The sequence below is a fragment of the Orycteropus afer genome, unplaced genomic scaffold (assembly GCF_000298275.1).
Source record: "Orycteropus afer afer isolate SDZICR_OR568_19922 unplaced genomic scaffold, OryAfe1.0 scaffold00067, whole genome shotgun sequence".
Classification (NCBI taxonomy): Eukaryota; Metazoa; Chordata; class Mammalia; order Tubulidentata; family Orycteropodidae; genus Orycteropus; species Orycteropus afer.
In genome coordinates this window covers 4,335,550-4,353,239 of record NW_006921654.1, presented here as the reverse complement: position 1 = coordinate 4,353,239, position 17,690 = coordinate 4,335,550, and the positions used below count along the sequence as shown (strand labels likewise).

At 50.5% G+C, this 17,690-nt stretch overlaps 1 protein-coding gene across 1 annotated transcript in view; it reads right to left on the bottom strand.

The window, feature by feature from the left end:
* Positions 1 to 752: 752 nt before the first annotated feature.
* Positions 753 to 17,690, bottom strand: part of DUS2 (dihydrouridine synthase 2) — a 34,009-nt gene continuing 17,071 nt past the window's right edge. Inside the window, 12 exon segments of the mRNA XM_042780866.1 lie at positions 753 to 990; positions 1,216 to 1,289; positions 2,416 to 2,503; positions 3,428 to 3,461; positions 3,464 to 3,510; positions 3,646 to 3,795; positions 5,043 to 5,164; positions 7,227 to 7,395; positions 8,883 to 8,969; positions 11,803 to 11,873; positions 12,057 to 12,122; positions 15,970 to 16,017. Of these exon segments, the coding sequence (XP_042636800.1) occupies positions 753 to 990; positions 1,216 to 1,289; positions 2,416 to 2,503; positions 3,428 to 3,461; positions 3,464 to 3,510; positions 3,646 to 3,795; positions 5,043 to 5,164; positions 7,227 to 7,395; positions 8,883 to 8,969; positions 11,803 to 11,873; positions 12,057 to 12,122; positions 15,970 to 16,017 (1,194 nt within the window).

The window sequence follows — 17,690 nt, the reverse complement described above, 5'->3', positions numbered from 1 at the left end:
GCGTGGGTGGATGATTGCAAGGGCCCCAAACTGTCATCTGCAGCCACCAGTGCCCCCTGCCCAGAGCAGGCACCTCATCAGCCAGCTGTCAAATTTGGAAGACACTCTGGCGATAAGAGCACCCCCAACTCCATGGGGCTGGCCCCTTTCTAGCACACCAGATACCCCAGTCTTTCCCCCAGATTCCTTATCACCTCTCATCAGGAAAGCCAACTGATGCCTAGTGCCTCAGGTTTACCATCAGTAGAATAGGTTTCTTGCACCCTCCTGGCTCAGTCAGCCCAAGTCCAGTGAGCCTGAAAGGTGGCATCACACCCACACTACTCAGACCCTCAAGGATAGATAGTGGGGATATGCTTCAGGAAACAGAGCAGGGAAGAAAGTAAGGATGCCAGGACTCAAATCTGTGTGCTAAGTGGCCAAGGCTGAAGCAGCCAGCCATCATGGGAGCGTGGACACCTTTATTGCACTGTACTGATGTCAAGCTGGGTGGCTCCTGAAAAGCTCCTGTTTTCAAAGAAAATACTGAGGTTGCTCAGAACTTGGTCCTATTACTCAGGCTCACCAAGAGGGATGTGATCTACTCCTGGGTACCCCTTGGCCTGTGCCCCAGCCACGTAGCCCAGGACAGGACCTCTAACTCCTGCCAGACAAGGCCCACAAATTACCCAGTGGTGTCTGTTCATGTCCCTGTGCCCACAGTCATCTTAAGGCCAGGCCAATGGAGGTGGTTCCTATGGAAGGCACAGTGGTCACCGGCCTTCCAGCAGGCTCTCTTCCCCACTTCCCACGGCCACAAGGGGCTTCTTGAACAGCTTCCCAGGCAGTGCTGGCTCCTGAGCTCTGGAGCCCCCAGGGTCTTGTTCAGGGGCCTCCCGCTTGCGCTTGTGCAGGGAGGGGCTCTCCTCATCCAGCCGACCCTCGGGGAGGCCCCGGCTCCGAAGACAGACGATGGCCGCGGCCTGCTCCGCCAGTTTCTTGGATTTGTCCCTTGGCAGAGGAGGCATGGGGCAATAAGGCAGGCAGTCTGGTTGCACAGCTAGAGGCTGGGAGACCTAACTCTATGTAGCCTTGGCAGAGAGTCTGCCAAAAGTGAGGAAGGGGTCATCGTCCAGGGATGGCACTGCCCAGACACCCCACTCCCCAGCCCATCCAGGCCAATGCTGGGGTCAGGCCCCCGCCCTGAACTTCATACCCACAGATGGAGGAACTCACCACAAAGTCGACTGGTACTTTTGCTCAGCAACAGTTACAACAGAGCAGAACAGACGATCTAGGGGGCGCTGGACCTGGTGCAGAGAACACAAAGGAAAAAGATGGCTACAGAGGCAAGTGGACTGAGCCCTGGGGGCCCACAGGGCAGGGTCACACTGCAGGCAGATCAAGGGAGGACTTCCCACCTCAGTTAAATGAAGAGCCCCAAGCTATCTGTACCATCTGCTCCTCCTCAGAGAGGCACCTGGTGCATCTTCCGGGGAAGAAAGGCAGATACACAGATAGATAATGACATCACAGTGTGTCAGGAGTTCTATCATAGACTCAAGCAAAGGGCATGAGGCCCCAAGCTGCATGTGACTATGGAGCTGCCCCTGCTGACATCCAGATGGGCCAGGTCTCCAGAGATGAGGAGTTCACCAGGTGACAAACAGGTCAGAGGGGACGAGGACAGGAGCAGAGAAGGCACACCTAGCAGAGGGACCAGGTGACAAGGCTGGAGCAGAGGGCTGAGACCTGAAGCAGAAGGCATGTGAAGGATCTCATGCTGTGTTGAGGTGCTAGGGCCTGATCCTAAAGGCACTGAAGACTTGGGCAAGAGGTCATCTTTGTATTTGAGAAAAGTCACTCTGGCAGAAAGGAACATAAGCCTGGAGAGGCCTGGAGGCCTGGAGGCCAGGAGGCCAGTCTAGACAGGATAAAGCAGCCTAAACAAAGCGTGATCACAGGGACCAAATGAGGTGAGGCAAGATGGCCTTGAGGTTTCCATCCCAGGGGCCACATCAGGGGCCCAATTCTGTGTCCCACTGGCTGAGGCCTGATCCAAAGGCATGTCTGCCTTTTACGTTTGAGCTGCTTCCTTCCTAACCTGATCAGTCCATTCCTGAGAAATCTCCTCTGCCTCAGCAATGCCACTGGCAGGGACTGGCCCAGGCAGCCCCTCACTTAGGTCCCTAGTTCCGTTTTCTGAAAGTGGCCTGAATTGGACAACAGGCCCACTGACCACAGAGAAAAGGTGTGGGGGCCACCACCTACAACGGACCTGGCCACTAGCAATCTCTGCACGCCCCCAGCGGGCAAGGCCAGCTTCCAGCCAAGCAATCTAGAGCTCGATAGAAGCTGGGAGTATGCTGAGGGTATGATGAGAGCTGTGGCAGTGCTATGGGGCTGGCTGCAGGGCAGCCACAGTCAGGAACTCACCGTCTCATACACGGGTTGTGCCAACTTCTCCCTCCGGCACCACTCCAGCAGGCACATCTTGGGGGTGATTTGGGGTGGGTAAGCTCTCCTGGGAAGGGAGGTTAAGGAGTCAAGGCCCACCCACCATCACCACTTTCTCCCTCAGCAGGGGTATTACTCAGTTCCTGATAGAAGCCCCAGGAACTGGAGGAACTGAGACATCACCCTGCTGCCTTAAGGCTCCATCCCTATTCCCTGGGCTCCCATCTCTGCTCCAAAGCGGCATGAGACCTAGGTTCTACTTAAAGGTGGGCTTTGACATGTTTGGGAAGTTAGGGGTGGGAGTGAACTCCAAGCACTCTGGACCGTGGCTTGGCAAACAGTCTTTAACAGCCAGGAAGGAAGGCCCGGTATGCCTCTCAAGACGGGATCAGGAGGCACTGGCTGGAAGCAGTTAACTTGGGTGGCCAGATAACGGCCTCTGGGATCTAGCTCAGTGCCCATCCTGACTACGTCTGCTGAGTGTCTTATCTACCAGCTGCCTGGGACACAGCATAGTCTGGCTCCAGAGTCAGTCGGAAGCAGGGTAACAGGGTGGGCGGGGCCCTGCTCCAGCTTCCCACTGGGAGCTCTCCCCAGTGCCTGATTGCTCAACAGCTGCCTCAAGGACCTTTACACCCAAGCTGGCTCCTGGTCTGGGCCTGGGGACTGGAGAAAGGCTCCGATCCCAGATGGATAAGGGCAGGGAGGAGGACACCATTCAAAGCTGAGTCACAAGCCTGGGCAACAACCAGCCTGAGGCTACCTCTGCCTAGGGAGGGTACCACAGGGCTGGTGAGGGACAGTGGGTACGGGCAGGGACTACAGAGTCAGGGGAAAGCTGGAGTCCTGCTGTTGTTGGGAAGCTCCATGAGGGCAGCTAGTTCCTCAGGGCCAGAGAAAAAAAGCACAGCTTCTCAAGAAAAAGAGAAAGCTGCTCCAGTCCCCAAGCTGTGGGAGGGGGTGGGTCAGGGAAAAGGCAGAGTTCAGTCACTCTCTGGGCAACATGCATAGCCATGACAACGCTCCTGGGCTTCTAGGAAATCTCTTCTTCCCCAGAATTCCTTTTTTGGGATGCTGAAAATTGAGAACAAGCGTCCAAACCAAGAAGACTTGTAGTCCCAGAGCTTGACATTATCCATGTAATAGCAATCTAGCTCAAGCCCAAGGACACTGGCCATGGCCCAAATTAAGGCCAAGGGGGAGACATACCGGTCAAACTTGACAGCCATCTTAATGACACCAGAGGTGTCTTCAACCGGCTCCCTCGTCTCCTCTGGGGTCTGGGCCAAGATCTCAGCCCGCCGGGCATCTAGCTCCCGTGTGGTCTCCTCATAGAAGGCACCAAGGCCAAAAGCCTCGCTGTAGAGGGACAAGCAGAGTCGAACAAGCGCCTCAGTATAATCAGCATCCAGTCCAGGATTCCGCTGAGGCCCAGAGTTCCACCACTGAGAAAGTTCTCCACGCATGTGTATCAAAGCACCACTGGACGTGAACATCAGAAGGTGCCTCTTACTCAATCTGGGATCAGCCTGGACTGGGAAATGGAGAGTGAACATAAGGGTGAACAGGTTGGGCCAAGTGGAAAAGGTTCTAAAGGTCACCTCCTGACCTCAGCCTCGCTCCTGAAGAGGGGCACAAAGATGGATGTGTCAGTCTGCAGTGACTGAATTGACCTAAGTTGATCAAGTACCTGGGTTATGCATAGCCTCACCCCATGGGAAGAAGAAAAAGAGGCCTGACTGACTACTGGCCTCACCTCTCACCTTGGTTACAAGCAGTTACATGGGCCTAGCCTAAACTGAGTGTCTTCTGAGGTGCAATTCAAAGCTACAGAGTTATACCTTCTATTGAGCTCACAAGATACCTGGTCAAGCTAAGTAAGCTATGTGGGGTAGAGACAGAACCAACACCATACGCCTAGGGTGGGAGGCAAGTTCTGGTGTGGCTGCTTTCTTCTAGAAAGCATCTTGAGAGCTGGAGAACTTTCAAGAAGGTGGATCCCTTGAGGCTTGTGGAAGTGTAGGAGGCAGGCTCTAGACAGCCAAAGTGAGGGAAAAGAGCATTCCAAACAGCAGACCGAGTGTGGAGGTGGGGAAGCAAATGGGTAGATAAGGTGCTATAGGAGCAGGGACAAGGTCAGGTTGGGAAGGGCCTCAGATGTCAGCCGCCTGAGTTGGAGTTGCACCAGATGTAGAGCACCAAGGGGTGGTCCCTTAAATTTCACCATGATGGGGCACGGGCACAGGCACAGGCTAGGGACTCCATTCTGCAACCCAACTTTCTTGACCTTTGGGTCTTGGTGGCCTGGCATGTGACAGATCCATTTTAGGGAAAGCCCCTTCCTCCCCCAAGAATCTCCAAGCCCAGCCCTCAAGTCCTCCATCCTACTAGTGCCCTAGTTCCCAAAACTCAGCTGCTAAGAACAATCCAAGGGTGGAAAGTTCCAAACCTCCCCTTCTGTGAGACAAAGCTGCACCCTTCCCACCCCCTCCCCCCCCCCTCCAGAGGCTCTGTCCCTGCCCCCCCCCCATACTGTCAGCTTAGGACTAAGGGACCAGTTGGGCCACATCTGTAGGAAAGATGAACAGCCCACAGTCCCCTCTCACCAAATTTCCTGAGAAGACTGTGCGGCATGGAGCAACCTTCCCTGGGGCGACTCCAGCTGTTCTCGAAGCATCTGGCACAAGCAGTACTTGGTGTTGGTGTAGTGGTTTTCATACTGCACCGCCTGAGAAGGGCAGCTGGCATGAGGGGAACCGAACATGCTGACCTGGAGGCTCTGAGGCCTGGGTTATGCTCTGATGGCAAAGAAAGGGCCTCCAAGTGCACGTCAGAGGTGGGCCTGCAGCCGAGGCAGCGTGACTCCATAAGCACCACCTCCTGCCCCTCCTCTGCTCCTCCAGGGAATGGTACAAAGCTTGAGGGCCATAGCTAAGGCCCACAGGCAGAAGCACGCTGTACTGGACAGCCTAGCTGAGCCCTGAAGGGGAGGGACCCCCCTCGTGCCTCAGCCACCATAGCCTACCACAGAGAACCTATTGCCAAGCATCTTCTGGGAAAGGGGGAAAATAAGCCAAACTCTGGCTTGGCAGATCCAGCCCCAGGACGGGGGTGAGATTTTTCTACTTCTTCTCATCGGAGTGGGTACCTTCTCTTTCCCCATTTTAAACAGCTTCTCTCAAATCTCCTCCTACATGGGTAAAGCACATCACCCTTTACCAAGCACATTTGTATGTGTCACTCAACACTTCATTTATCTAAACATACTGAAGAGTGGCTATTACCCTACTCCAGACTGGGAAATGGAGGCAAAATTACCACCCTATGGAGGCCCAGCTGGCTGGAACCAAGGCAGAAGAGAAGGGAAACTAACATATCTCCCTGTGTTGCAGCACTGGGTGAAGGTGGCCCAGCCTCCAGTACCCCCAACCCCCACACTGTTCCACTGTCTCTATCTGGGCCAATGTCCTTAGTACCTGGGACAAAGCTGGGAATAAGTGGGAAGCCCCAGGCAGTGGCAAGGCCTTGATTCAGCTTGTCTGAGACAGAAGGCACCTGGCTGGACCAGAAGCAGCCCTGCCTCAGCTTGAAAGCCGCTCCCATTCTCCATGACAATATACTCTCCTGAGGAGCTGCCAAGGCACAGGCTTTCACCCAGTGAGCAAGCTCAGCAATACTGAATGTGTCTGCTCTGCCACCAACTTGCCAGGTGGCCCCAAGAGCCAGACACTGCTGAGCTGGACCACAGCAAACAACTGCCCCCTCAAGCTGACCCAGACCACTGGGGAGCCTGGTGGTCACCAACTTGCACAATAGGACACTCGGAACCAAGGAGATGAGGGAACTTGTACTGAGCAGGGGAGGCTCCAAGACAGAGGCTGCCCAGCTCTGGACACAGGCCTCAGAGCTTCTGACCATGCCCAGATTGCACAGCCATGGGCACTCCCACACAGCCATATACCATGGCAGCCACGACTGCCCATGCACAGCCATGCGTTGGAGAGGGCTTGACCCTTCCAGGCAGGTGTGACTAAAGTGCGTGGGAATCTGCTCTGGGCCAGGGCCACACCCTCTATTCATGATGGACTTGAGGACCACTCAAGCCTCTGCCTCTAGCCAAACAGGGTGGATCACATGGTCCCACACAGTTCCAAGGTTGTGCCAAAGAGACAAACCAAGTGACCTCACCAAAAAATTATTTCATAGGGAGATTCCCCTGGTACCACCCTCAAGCTCCCAGTGAGGAGCCAGTGATTTAGAAAAAAGCTGTTCTCTAAAGAGAAGCTCAAAGGCTAAAGCATTCGGGGAATGAGAAAAGGAAAAGTTTTAGAAGTGCTTTTGACTGATGACCAGGTGAAAAATTGCTATGGAGATAATCTGTCTTCAACATCAATGGCTTCTCCCAGTTGTGGCTGCTTTCTCACTAACCCATTGATATGGATGTCTTCAATGGCACAGACCCCACTGTCAATGTGCATGTGCAAGTGTTTGTGTGTAGTGAGTGTGAGAGAGAAAAAGGTATGTATGACATGCTTGGGACCCCATCAGCACCCTGAGTCCAGAAGGTCTTTGCTATGACCTCGATACCTCTAGAAGCTTTAGAAGATGATTGTAGGGACATGTATCCCCACCATCCTCTCTTTGTATTGCTGCTAGAGAGACCCCAGTGCTACACTGCAAGAACTAGAAAGAAACAGAGAGGAACAACAAAGGCTGCTGGTGGCTGGGGCTCCCATAAAGTGCTTTATGCAGCACTGAAGCAGACAGTGAGAAAAGGTACAGAAACGTACGTATCTGATATACTTCTGCATGACCTCCTCCAGGGGCCGCAGACCCTCCTTGAGGAAGATAGATGGGTTCCACATGGCTGCTCGGGCCACCATCACTGAAGAGGCTGCTGTGGTTTGTCGGAAGTCCTCTATGTCCAAATACTCTTGGATGTGGTCGTGAGAGCCTCCACTGAAAATCAACAGGGGTATTAGGCATATCTCCATCATGTAAAGTAGCCTGGACTGTGCCCAGCACTTAGTAGGTATTTCAGGGACTTTACTTTCCTTCCCCCTCATCCTAGCTAGGAGCCCTGGTGGCACTGTGGTTAAGGCATTTGCCTGCTAACTAAAAGGTCAGCAGTTCGAATCCCACCAGCTGCTCCATGGGAAAAAGATGAGACAGTTTGCTTATAGGGGTCACTATGAGTCAGAATCGACTTGATGGCAGTAGGTGGGTCATCATAGCTAAAACAGAGTCAGAGAAAAACAGGAAGACCCTCAACGAGATGGAGTGACACACTGGCTCCAACAATGGGCTCAGACAGTAATGATTATGAAGATGGTGCAGGACTGAGTAGCTTTTCTTTCTGTCGTACGGAGGTCACCATGAGTCAGAACACCTAACAACATGCTGGCTGAAGCTAGCCCACCTCTGAAGACACGGATCTGTAAGTGGCTACTGGGACCAGAGGCAAAGTCCCAGGCTGGGCAGCCCCCTACACCCACCAAGGGTTGTATCAAAACCCTAGAGAGAGGAACAGACACACTGGTCAGGACAGGAAGGACAGAAACCCAGTTTGGTTGCAATTTCCCCTTATGTAACGCTGCTGCCCCAAGGCCCCCTCGGAAACTGCTCTGTCCTCGTTTATTCTATCAGGAGCCAGGCATGAGCCTCAGCCCAGAGACAGCCACGCAAGGGCGTCCTCAGGAGGCAGCAGCAGCAACAGGGCCAGGGTCTTGAGTAGTCTACTTTTCCCAAAACCCCTCTAGAACTCCCCGCCTGGGGAAGGCCAGGCCTCCCTCCCACACCAGTCAGGCATGCCTTTTGTCAGGGCTTTGGAGCTCCCCTGTCCCCACATTCCATCAGGCTTTGTGCTGTCCTAAGATGTCAAGCGGGACTTTGGTCTGCTTGACACAGGCTACCTCCCCAGTGGCAGCTGGAAGCTATCTTACTACTAAGCCTTTGGGCTGATTATTGGTCCCTCAAACCTGCTAATCTAGGTCCTATAGTGGGGCAGAATGCTTGTCTGGGCTTCCAAACATGGCCTGCCTTCTGCCCCCTGGGCCATGGCTCTACATGTTCTGACTTGGGACTCCTCACGTGGCTCCCTATACCCAGTATGCCTAACTCTGGGTGTGACATCACCTTCCCTTGGGCCTGCTTTGGTGGCCACCTTTTGCTCTTCCCTGTCCCTGACCACTCCCACCCCCAAGCCATCCATCACAATGCCCTGGGGCCCTGCCTACTGCTCACTGACACTTGTACCCACCAGAGGCCAATGGAGCTGACCTACATGAGAGGCACTTCTTAGCCTCATTCCCAGCTTCATTTTTTATTCCACCCTTTGTCTTTCCCTTAAGGTCATTTTTAATGCCGTTTTGTTTTTGTACACCTGTTCAAATCCCTTCTGAACGAGGCAGGCATGAAAAGGTAATTAATGAAGAAGGGAGGCTTACTTGGCTATGACAGGAATGGAGAGGGTCTCAGCAATGGCTCTGATGGCCTCACAGCTGACAGGGTGCTGAGGTCGCTCCTCTCGTTTCCTTGGAAATAAAGAGAAGAGATAGGGTTCAGGACTGAGTACCAAAGGTCATGTCCCAGCTCTCACAGTGTTATTCCAGCCAAAGCCTGCTGTCCTCCCTACTGAACCCCTACTGAAGGCCAGGTGGCCATCAAGGACAGGGGTCTGGACTGCAGGGCAAGGCTCTCCCCCAGCATCAGGGAACAACTCTGCAGTGAGGACAGGAGCAGCACAGGGCTGTGAAGAAAAGGCAAAGCCAGCTCTCAGAGGCCTACAGGGACAGCATGGCTGCAGGGGCCCATATGAGTGGCGAGCCCCCAAGGTCTCACCACCTTGCCCTGGCTCCCCCTTGACTCTGTCAGAGATGAGGAAAGTACCGGTAGAACGGTAGAACACTGCTCCAACTGTCCCGGTCCCACCCTCCCTGAGAGACAAGGAACAGCTGCCACCATTCAGCCTAGCCCCTCCCACACAGCTGCCTATGCTGGGGCCAAGCTGCACAGCTGATCAGGCGAGAGGCACCTGGCATAGGGTAGACACCATACCCAGAGCAGACAGGACAGGCCACAGACCACGGCTGTCACGACGAGCCACAGGGGAGGGAGGACCACACATCCCAAGGCCCCTCTTTCCAAGGCCAGCTACAAGCTCTTGTGTATGAACCACTGAGCCATAAGGATGCTGAGTTGAGCCATAACCTGAGCAGGGACAAGCAGGACAGGCAGTCGACTAGACAGCCCCTGCCCAGGTCTTCTCTGTGTACAGCCCTCTACTACTCTCCTCAACTAAGGAGTCAAGGGCCACAGGGTTTCTGAAGGCTCTCTTAGTTCACTCTCCCTCTCTTGTTCCCCACATACCCAGGTGCTATTTTCAGCCCATCCTCAACAGCTGGGCTAAGTCCTTACTTAGACTCACTCAAATCTCTTTTCCTAGTGTTTCCAACTTCTGGTAAAAGTAACAGCTTCATGGTCTGATAGAGCCTAGTGGAACCACTGAGACTATGGTCTCTAGCTGCCCTTCAGGTCTGGAATTGAACCCACATCTGTGGCTTCCAGCCAAACAATAGGCAGGCATATGAGTTGAATATTTACCTGAGGTAGATACACTCCTTGGACAGAACAATCATGGGAGAAAGAAGGGCTGTTTATGCACAGGCAGACAGCTCAAGAGGCGCAGGAGTGCATGAAGGGATGGACACAGGGAAGAGGTGACTGTCGGGAGGAAGTGGAAGGGGAGCTGTTGCACTGGAGTAAATTGTAGTCAATGTCATGAGACAACATTTGTGTGTGAACTGCTGTATGGAAAGTGTATTTGCTGTGTAAACTTTCACCCAAATCACAAAAAAAAAAAAAAAAAGTAACAGCTTCATTTATTAAGATAATCCTGTGTGCCAGGCATTACACCAAAGCTTTCTGTTCACAATCTCCAAACATCCTCATGACAGCTCTGTAAGGCATAAATTATCTTTATTTCCAAATGAGGAATGTGGGCCTCAGAAAGATTATGTGATTCACCCATGAACACACAGCTAACAAGCAGCAGAGCTGGGATCCAGGCAAGCTGAGTCTAAAGCCTGCTTCCCTGGGAGAAAGGAGCACTTGTGTGTGGCTCTCATCTCCCCCTCCTGGCTTCCATTGGGACAGTTCTGCTTTCCTCTGTTTTATGTATTGGCATTCTGAGTGCTGGCTTACTAGACAAAACCTGCAACTTAGACTGGCCCTACAAGATCTCTGACCCCAAAAGGAACCACTCAGAGAAAAGAGGTCCCTCTGGCCAGAGCCTGCTGATCTGAGATTCTGTACCAAAGGACCTCCTAGACACGGAGTGAATCTGACCTGGCAACAGGGTGGGCTTCAGCCACAGCTCAGCTCTCAGCAGACAGCACATTAGCTACAGATACAACTCACTGTGACAGCTGGCAGTCCAATAAGAGGAGACAAAAGGGGTAGTACATTTAAAAGAACAGCAGTCTGCCTGGGTCATTGGAGGGAGAAGTCATTCCTTAACATCATAGAAAGAATATGAAATTCACAAAAGGGCAAAAATGCAGAACAGAATTTCAAATTCTCATGGACTCTAGACTTTCTGGAGTCACGGAGCATGGGTGAACTCCTGAAACTACTGCTCTGAGATAATCTTTAAACCTTAAACCAGAAATATCCCCCGAAGTCTCCTTATAACCAAGCAGTAGTTTGGCTTCACTAGTGATAAAAGGTCTGCCTTGAGCAGTGTCCTCTTAAAATCTTAAGATCTTAAAATCTACATGGGATCAAACTGACAAGAGCAACTGGAAGGATTAGATGGTACCTTAGGGAGCAGGCAGTTTATGTTAATGGGGGATGAAAAACTCAGACAAGGGGGTGAGAATAGTTGTACAACTCAAAGAATATAATCAATGTCACTAAATTGTACATATAGAACCATTGGATTGGTTTTGCTGTGTATGTATATTCTCAACAATAACAATAACACAAATTAAACTTAGGGAGAAAAAAAGGAGAAATTGGGTTTCAGGGCCAGAGTTCTAATCCCACTACTTCCTGAAGCACGATACAATTTAAATCACTCAATCTCTACTATTTACAGAGCCTGAGATAGAGGTATTTCTCCTTACTCTTGGGGTCTCTGTATCTCTGAGGCTCAGCATAGCATCTTCACCCAGTAGGTGCTCAATGAATGAACTAACAATAAATGCAAGAGAAGATTTGATGGCCCTCACAGGACATCAAAGAGCTAGGCACAGGTAGGCTGAATGTGTGGAAAGGAAGTTTGTCCTTCACCTGGCCAAGAATCCCTAAGATGACTGAGGACCTTTCTCTCCCAAGAAGTCAATCAGGAGAAAGGCAACCACTCACCTCCCATGAACTGCGATGGCAGCAATGCCAGTCCTCTCGATCCGCTTCACCAGGCTCAGGGTGTCCTCCAGCTGAGGAAGAGGGCCACCGAGGTCGTTAATGATGCCCCAGAAGAAGAAGTTGCCAGCTCCTAAAGTGGGCTTAGCTCCACCCCCTCCTCTGAACCTACTTTAGCTCCTCAAGACTCATGCACACCTCCAAATCCAACATCACAGACAGAGAATGCGCCTTCAAGTGTAACACACCATCCTTACCGAGGGCAGAATGCGAATCTTGCAGGTCACAGGTCTGTGTGTCCCTCTAACAAGAGTGCTGAGGATCTGCAGAGAGGAGAACACAGGGGCACCTGCCTCATCTGGAACAACTAGCCGCAACTGCTCATAACGATTCACTCTGCCACAGGTCTGTGGAGCCCAGGAGCACGGACATTTTGTTTGTGTGTGTGTACATGTGTCTGTGTTGCACAAATATATGTGCAAGCTCCACAAGGCATGGAGTCTGCATTTGCTCTCTACAAAAGCCCAGCACCACAACCCCCTGCCTGACACACAGTGGTACACGACTAAGATCCGTGTGGATCTGCATGCACCCTGTGTGGGCAGTTATCCTTTGCCGGGGTGAACATCAAAACCACCTGGAGGCTTAAGCAATACAGACTCTTGAGTTCTACCTCCTATTTTCTGAAGCAATTTCTGGGAGTGGGGCTTAGGTGGCCCTGAGGCCTAGTATTGCTTAAAAACGACTGACTGACAGCTTCCTTCCTGGTTGAAGGAACACTCCCCGAGTGCTATCCCAGGATCTGCTGAGTGAGGGACCTAAAAGGTCTTACAGGTCCTTTTAGCTTGGTCCGGTCCTCATGTGCCCATCCTTAGGGGAATCAGATACACAGGAGTAAAAGCGACAAAGGAAATGACCACATATTAGAAAGTGATGATTTGCATAGTAACTGAAAAAGGACCTCAAAGAAAGTGTATAGGAAAGTGTTAGGGAGGTAGCAACATCAGACCATGTGGAAATCAGAGACTAACAGAGTTATAGATGGGGGTAAAATGGATGGTATGTCTAGGCAGTGGCATATTTATCTTCTTCTCTCATCAGAATACTTTCGGGCCAGGCAAGCTGGAAGGAAGGTGATCCCAAGAGTTGTCTTCCAAGAACTGGGTCCCTGGTGAGCAGAACAGAGGGGATACGCAAGCAGCTGCTGCCAGTCTTGAGTCTAGGCAGGTGGGGGCAGCAGAGAGCTTTACAGAAGCAGACTGCTTCATCTTTTTCCCATGGAGTAGCTGTGGTGGGTTTGAACACAGATCTTTTAGTTAGCACTCAAATGATCTAACCACTGTGCCATCAGTGCTCCAAGCCTTAAAGGGACACCTATCTTTTAAGGTGGACTGCTAGGTCCACCAAGAGACAGTAAAAACCCTCACTCTACTCCTAGCCCTCAGGCTAAGAGTACCATCTCTGGAAGGTTCCCAAGCAAGTGCAGACTTGGATTTAAGCAACAGCAGCTGGTCTAATTCTGTTTTGCAGAACTTCCTTTTGGTCTAGTTTATCCAAGCAGCTCTAAGTACTTTTTTTCAGTATTTCTCTTCATTTCATATGAGTTTTCAGGATCAGGAAGGAAATTAGGTAACCAAAAGCTTCAGCCACTTGCAGAAGGTCACATTGAGAGAAAAGGACAACTTGAGTCCAATTATTTTTTATCTCTCTGTGCTTTTATTATCCTTCATCAAATGGCAATAATAAATAAATGCCTGGCTTATCTACCCCAAGAGGTTTTTTGAACAAATACTAGAATATCTGAAAAAGGAAACTATCCCACAAATGATAAAAATACATCACAAGTACTTTACAGGAACATTTTATAGATAGATAGATAGATACATAGGCAGGTAGGTAGGCAGAAAGAGACATTAAGGAGCACTGGCAGCACAATGGATAAGTGCTGGCTGCTAGCCAAAAGACCAGTGGTTCAAATCCCCCCAGTGGCTTTGTGGGTATAAGGACCTGGTGATCTCTGTCTTAAAGATTATAGCCTAGAAAACCCTATGGAGCAGTCTACTCTGTCACTATGAGTCAGAATCGACTCAATGGCACACAACAATACAGGAACATTATCTATAGCTGCACTGATGAAAAATGAGAAGGGACCTAACCAGTAAACATGGTGTTCTTCCTAGATCTAAAAGACAGCAGGCCTGGAGGAATACTACAGGCTGGGCTGCCGATGCAGTAGGCAGCACACATGATGACAACTCTGACTGGCAGTGCCTTACCCCCAAGTCTCCCTGGCCTGAGGGAGGCACTATGAGGCTGACAGCCCATTAAGAGGGGATAAAGAAAGAGAAGGGAAACAAAGCAGCTAAGAGGAGTAAGGAGCGAGCTGGGGACTGGGAGAGGAAAGCAAGAGGTGCATGCACATATGTGGCAACAAAGGTCACCCTGTGTGCCCTGGCAGCTTGTAACACTGTGTACTGAATGCCAACCTGCCCCTGGGGCCTCATTAACATGGTCTGTAGAATCATCAAGGGAAGGGGCACAAAGGAGGCGCTTGCCTCATCTGACCTTGGCCTGGCCTGCTCTCAAAGGGCTGCTGGCAGACAACTGTATGCAGGGGACTTGCTGCTGCTCTATCAAGCCCCTGAGAGATGCCAATCCCCCCACTTGCACAGAGCCTGCTGCAATCCACAAGTAGCCTGGGCTCTGATCTCATGATTGTCCTGGAAGGAACAAGGGCAACATAGAGGGGGCTCTAAAGGAGTCCTCAGGTCCCTCTGGCTCTCAGCTGAGAAGTCTCTAGCCCTGGGCTTGTAAGGACTGCAAGGATGTTATAGGCTGGCTCAGGAGTTCCCCAACCTGGCTGTATATCAAAACCATTGGGAAGTTTTCCACAAATTTCTAGGCCCCAGGTGGAGAGAATGACATAGTAAATGTGAGGAAGGGGTAGGGGGCATGCCAAATGCCTGTAGTCCATAATCATGTTTAAGGCAGGGCTCTGAACCAGTACAAACTGGTTCAATAACAGTTGAAGAAGCAAAACTGAGATAGATTGGAATTTTTAAAATGTAAGTTATCTGAAATGCTAACTGCGGTGTAGTAAATTACCTGGCATGGCTTTTCTAGCCATAAATCTTTGTAAACTCCATGGTGGAATCTGCTGTGAAAAACTGAGTAGCTTCTGATTGTTAGAGTCATTTCTGTTGGGAGTAGCACAAAGTAATTTTCTGGGAAGTTTGCTCTCTCTCAGGTGTATAGAGAATTCTGATGTTGGGATTGGTTGGTTCAACCTCGAAAGGAGCCCTCCTAGAGGCAGAATTATTCTCTTTTGACTGCTGGCTGCAAAAGATATGCTGCTGAGAGAAACATGCTCCTGAGAGACATGCACTGCGGAGAAAGAGATGCCGAGAGACACACACTGCTGGGAGAGAGACTGAGAGAGACTGTTGGCAGACACGGCAGACTGAGAGAGATTGAGCGTTGGTCCTGAACTTGAATTGTAGCCTGGTGCTTCCCTAATAAACCCCATAATATGTGAGTTCTGTGTGGCCACTGCAGTGAATTATCAAACCCAGCAGAGAGGTGATGGGTTCTATGGGAGGAACGGTTGGTGTCAGGGTTGGTGAAAGGGCTGGAGGGAGGTGGTATGTCTGGCCTTGCAGGAATAGGCCTTGGGCTACTAATGGTGATTCTGTCTTCTTCTTGTGGGGTTAGAGGAGGTCAGAAGTTGTGGCCTCCCTGCCCCTTTGGCACTAACCAAAACGGGAAAAATCACAGGCTGAAGCCTTGGAATGGGAAACTTGGAAGGCACATAATGAGCCCTTCATTCAGAAGCTTGATGCAGGAGTCTGCATTACTGCCAAGACTGTAGAGTGCAACATACATTCAAAGCTGCCAGTTGGACCCATCTTTGAGCTGGGTACCAGTGTTTTCCACTCCAGTCAAAAGATTTGGTTGCTATGCAACACACACGTGGCCACTGTTTTCTAAGACGGAGATTAAGTTTCTAGCAGGGCTTCAATCAGTAATTTTTCCTGTTCCAGTTACCATTCCATTCCACTCCACTCACATTTTAAAAATACAAGCCCATTCTGGTTTCACTTCATCAGCCATGACTGAACCGGTTCAAAGCCCTGATTTAAGGACCCCTGCTTTCACCCATGCAGGACTCACCTTTTCAATCTTGTCAGGGTCTGACAGCAGAGCAGCTCCCATTCCTCCCTAAGGAAAAGCACACAGAGGTTTTTTTACAGCTGGAGGAGAACGGTCCCATCCTGTGGTGTAGCAACAAGGTGTGGCAACCTGGCACCTCCTCAACACTGACCTCCAAAGGACCACAATCTGCTGGTAACCAGCACTGCTGCTCAGCACTGCTCCTAACGAGAAGGAAGGCAGTCGCATCCATGCCCACAATATCAGGAATCAGAGTTTGATGGATCCTAAAAGTCATCAGTGAGCTCTGGTAGCATAGTGCCTAAGGCAGTTGATGGCTAACCAGAGGCTGGCGGTTCAAACCCACCAGCCACTCCTTGGAAGGAAGGTTGGGCAATCTACTTCCATAGCGATACCGCCTCAGAAACCCAAGGAGGGATCGCTATGAGCCGGGTCCGACTCGATGGCAAATAACAACAACAAACGTCATCACTCTGACCTTCTTGGCAGAACCCACAAATCTATCTAGAAGTGTTCTATAAAAAATTTTTCAGGTCTGCCCACTTTCTATCCAGATCTTGGGGTCTCAATAAACGAAATGCCACAATCTTCCAAGCCCTTAGCAAACCATGAATCACTCTCCCTTAGAAATGAAATCAAATGCACCTTCTCCCTATCCTACACAACACTTGGCTTGGTACCACCACTATCAGCAAACCACTCAGAGGCCCCAACCCGCAAATATTGTCCAGGCCCTTCTCTCCTGCCAGCAACAACCACCCAATCCCAAGTACCTAGACCAATGCCAAACCCTTAACAGAAGCCTCAGCTCTGAGAAACTACCAACCCATGTAGCCACTTAAATCCCACTACTGAACAGTGCTTGTCTCTTGATGATGCAATTATTGGTGATTTTCTTTTCTGTATGTTTCTATATATTCTAAGTTTTAGACAATAATATGAATTACTTGAATAATCAAGGGGGAAATCTTTGAAAAGCTTATTTTAAAATCTTATTCGAATCCATTGTTCATAGGCATTATGTACATGGCATTTTAAGAGTGAGGTAAAGGGACAAAACAAATCTAATAAATCTATGCTGTCAGTATTTAGACTGTGTACCAGTGAACACTAACAAGAGGTATTCAAAGGCTTAGACTTACAGTCAGTCGTTATAGTTTAACATCATGTTTGAGGATGACAGTTTAGAATTAGAGAGAACTTTAAATCACCACAGACTTGACCAGGCTGAGGCTGCATCTTAGAGGGGACAGGAAGGGTAGAGGAACCCCCACCTGGACTATCTTGGCCACAGGTACAAACCTTGGAGTCCTTGAGGAAGCCCGGCCCCTCATCCTGGCTCCACCTGTCCTTCACCCCACACTATCCAGCTCCTTCTTCCCTCCCTCCCTTCTTCCCTTCCTCCCTGCCCCCATCTTTCTCTTCCTTTGTTTTTTTCTTTTTCTTTTAGTTATTTGCTTCTTTGAAAATGTAATATATTAACATGGATCAAAATTTAAGAGGTTCAAAAGGTAAAAAGTAACTCTCCTTCCTCAAGAAATAGCAGATTTTTCATCACGGGAGAAAGAAGGGCTGCTTATGCACAGGGAGACAGCTCAGGGGACAGGAGCCCATGGAGGGATGGACACTGGGAAGAGGTAACTGTGGGGAGGAGGTGGGAGGGAAGCTGTTGCATTGTGGTAAACTGTGGTCAATGTCATGAGACAAAGTGTATATGAACT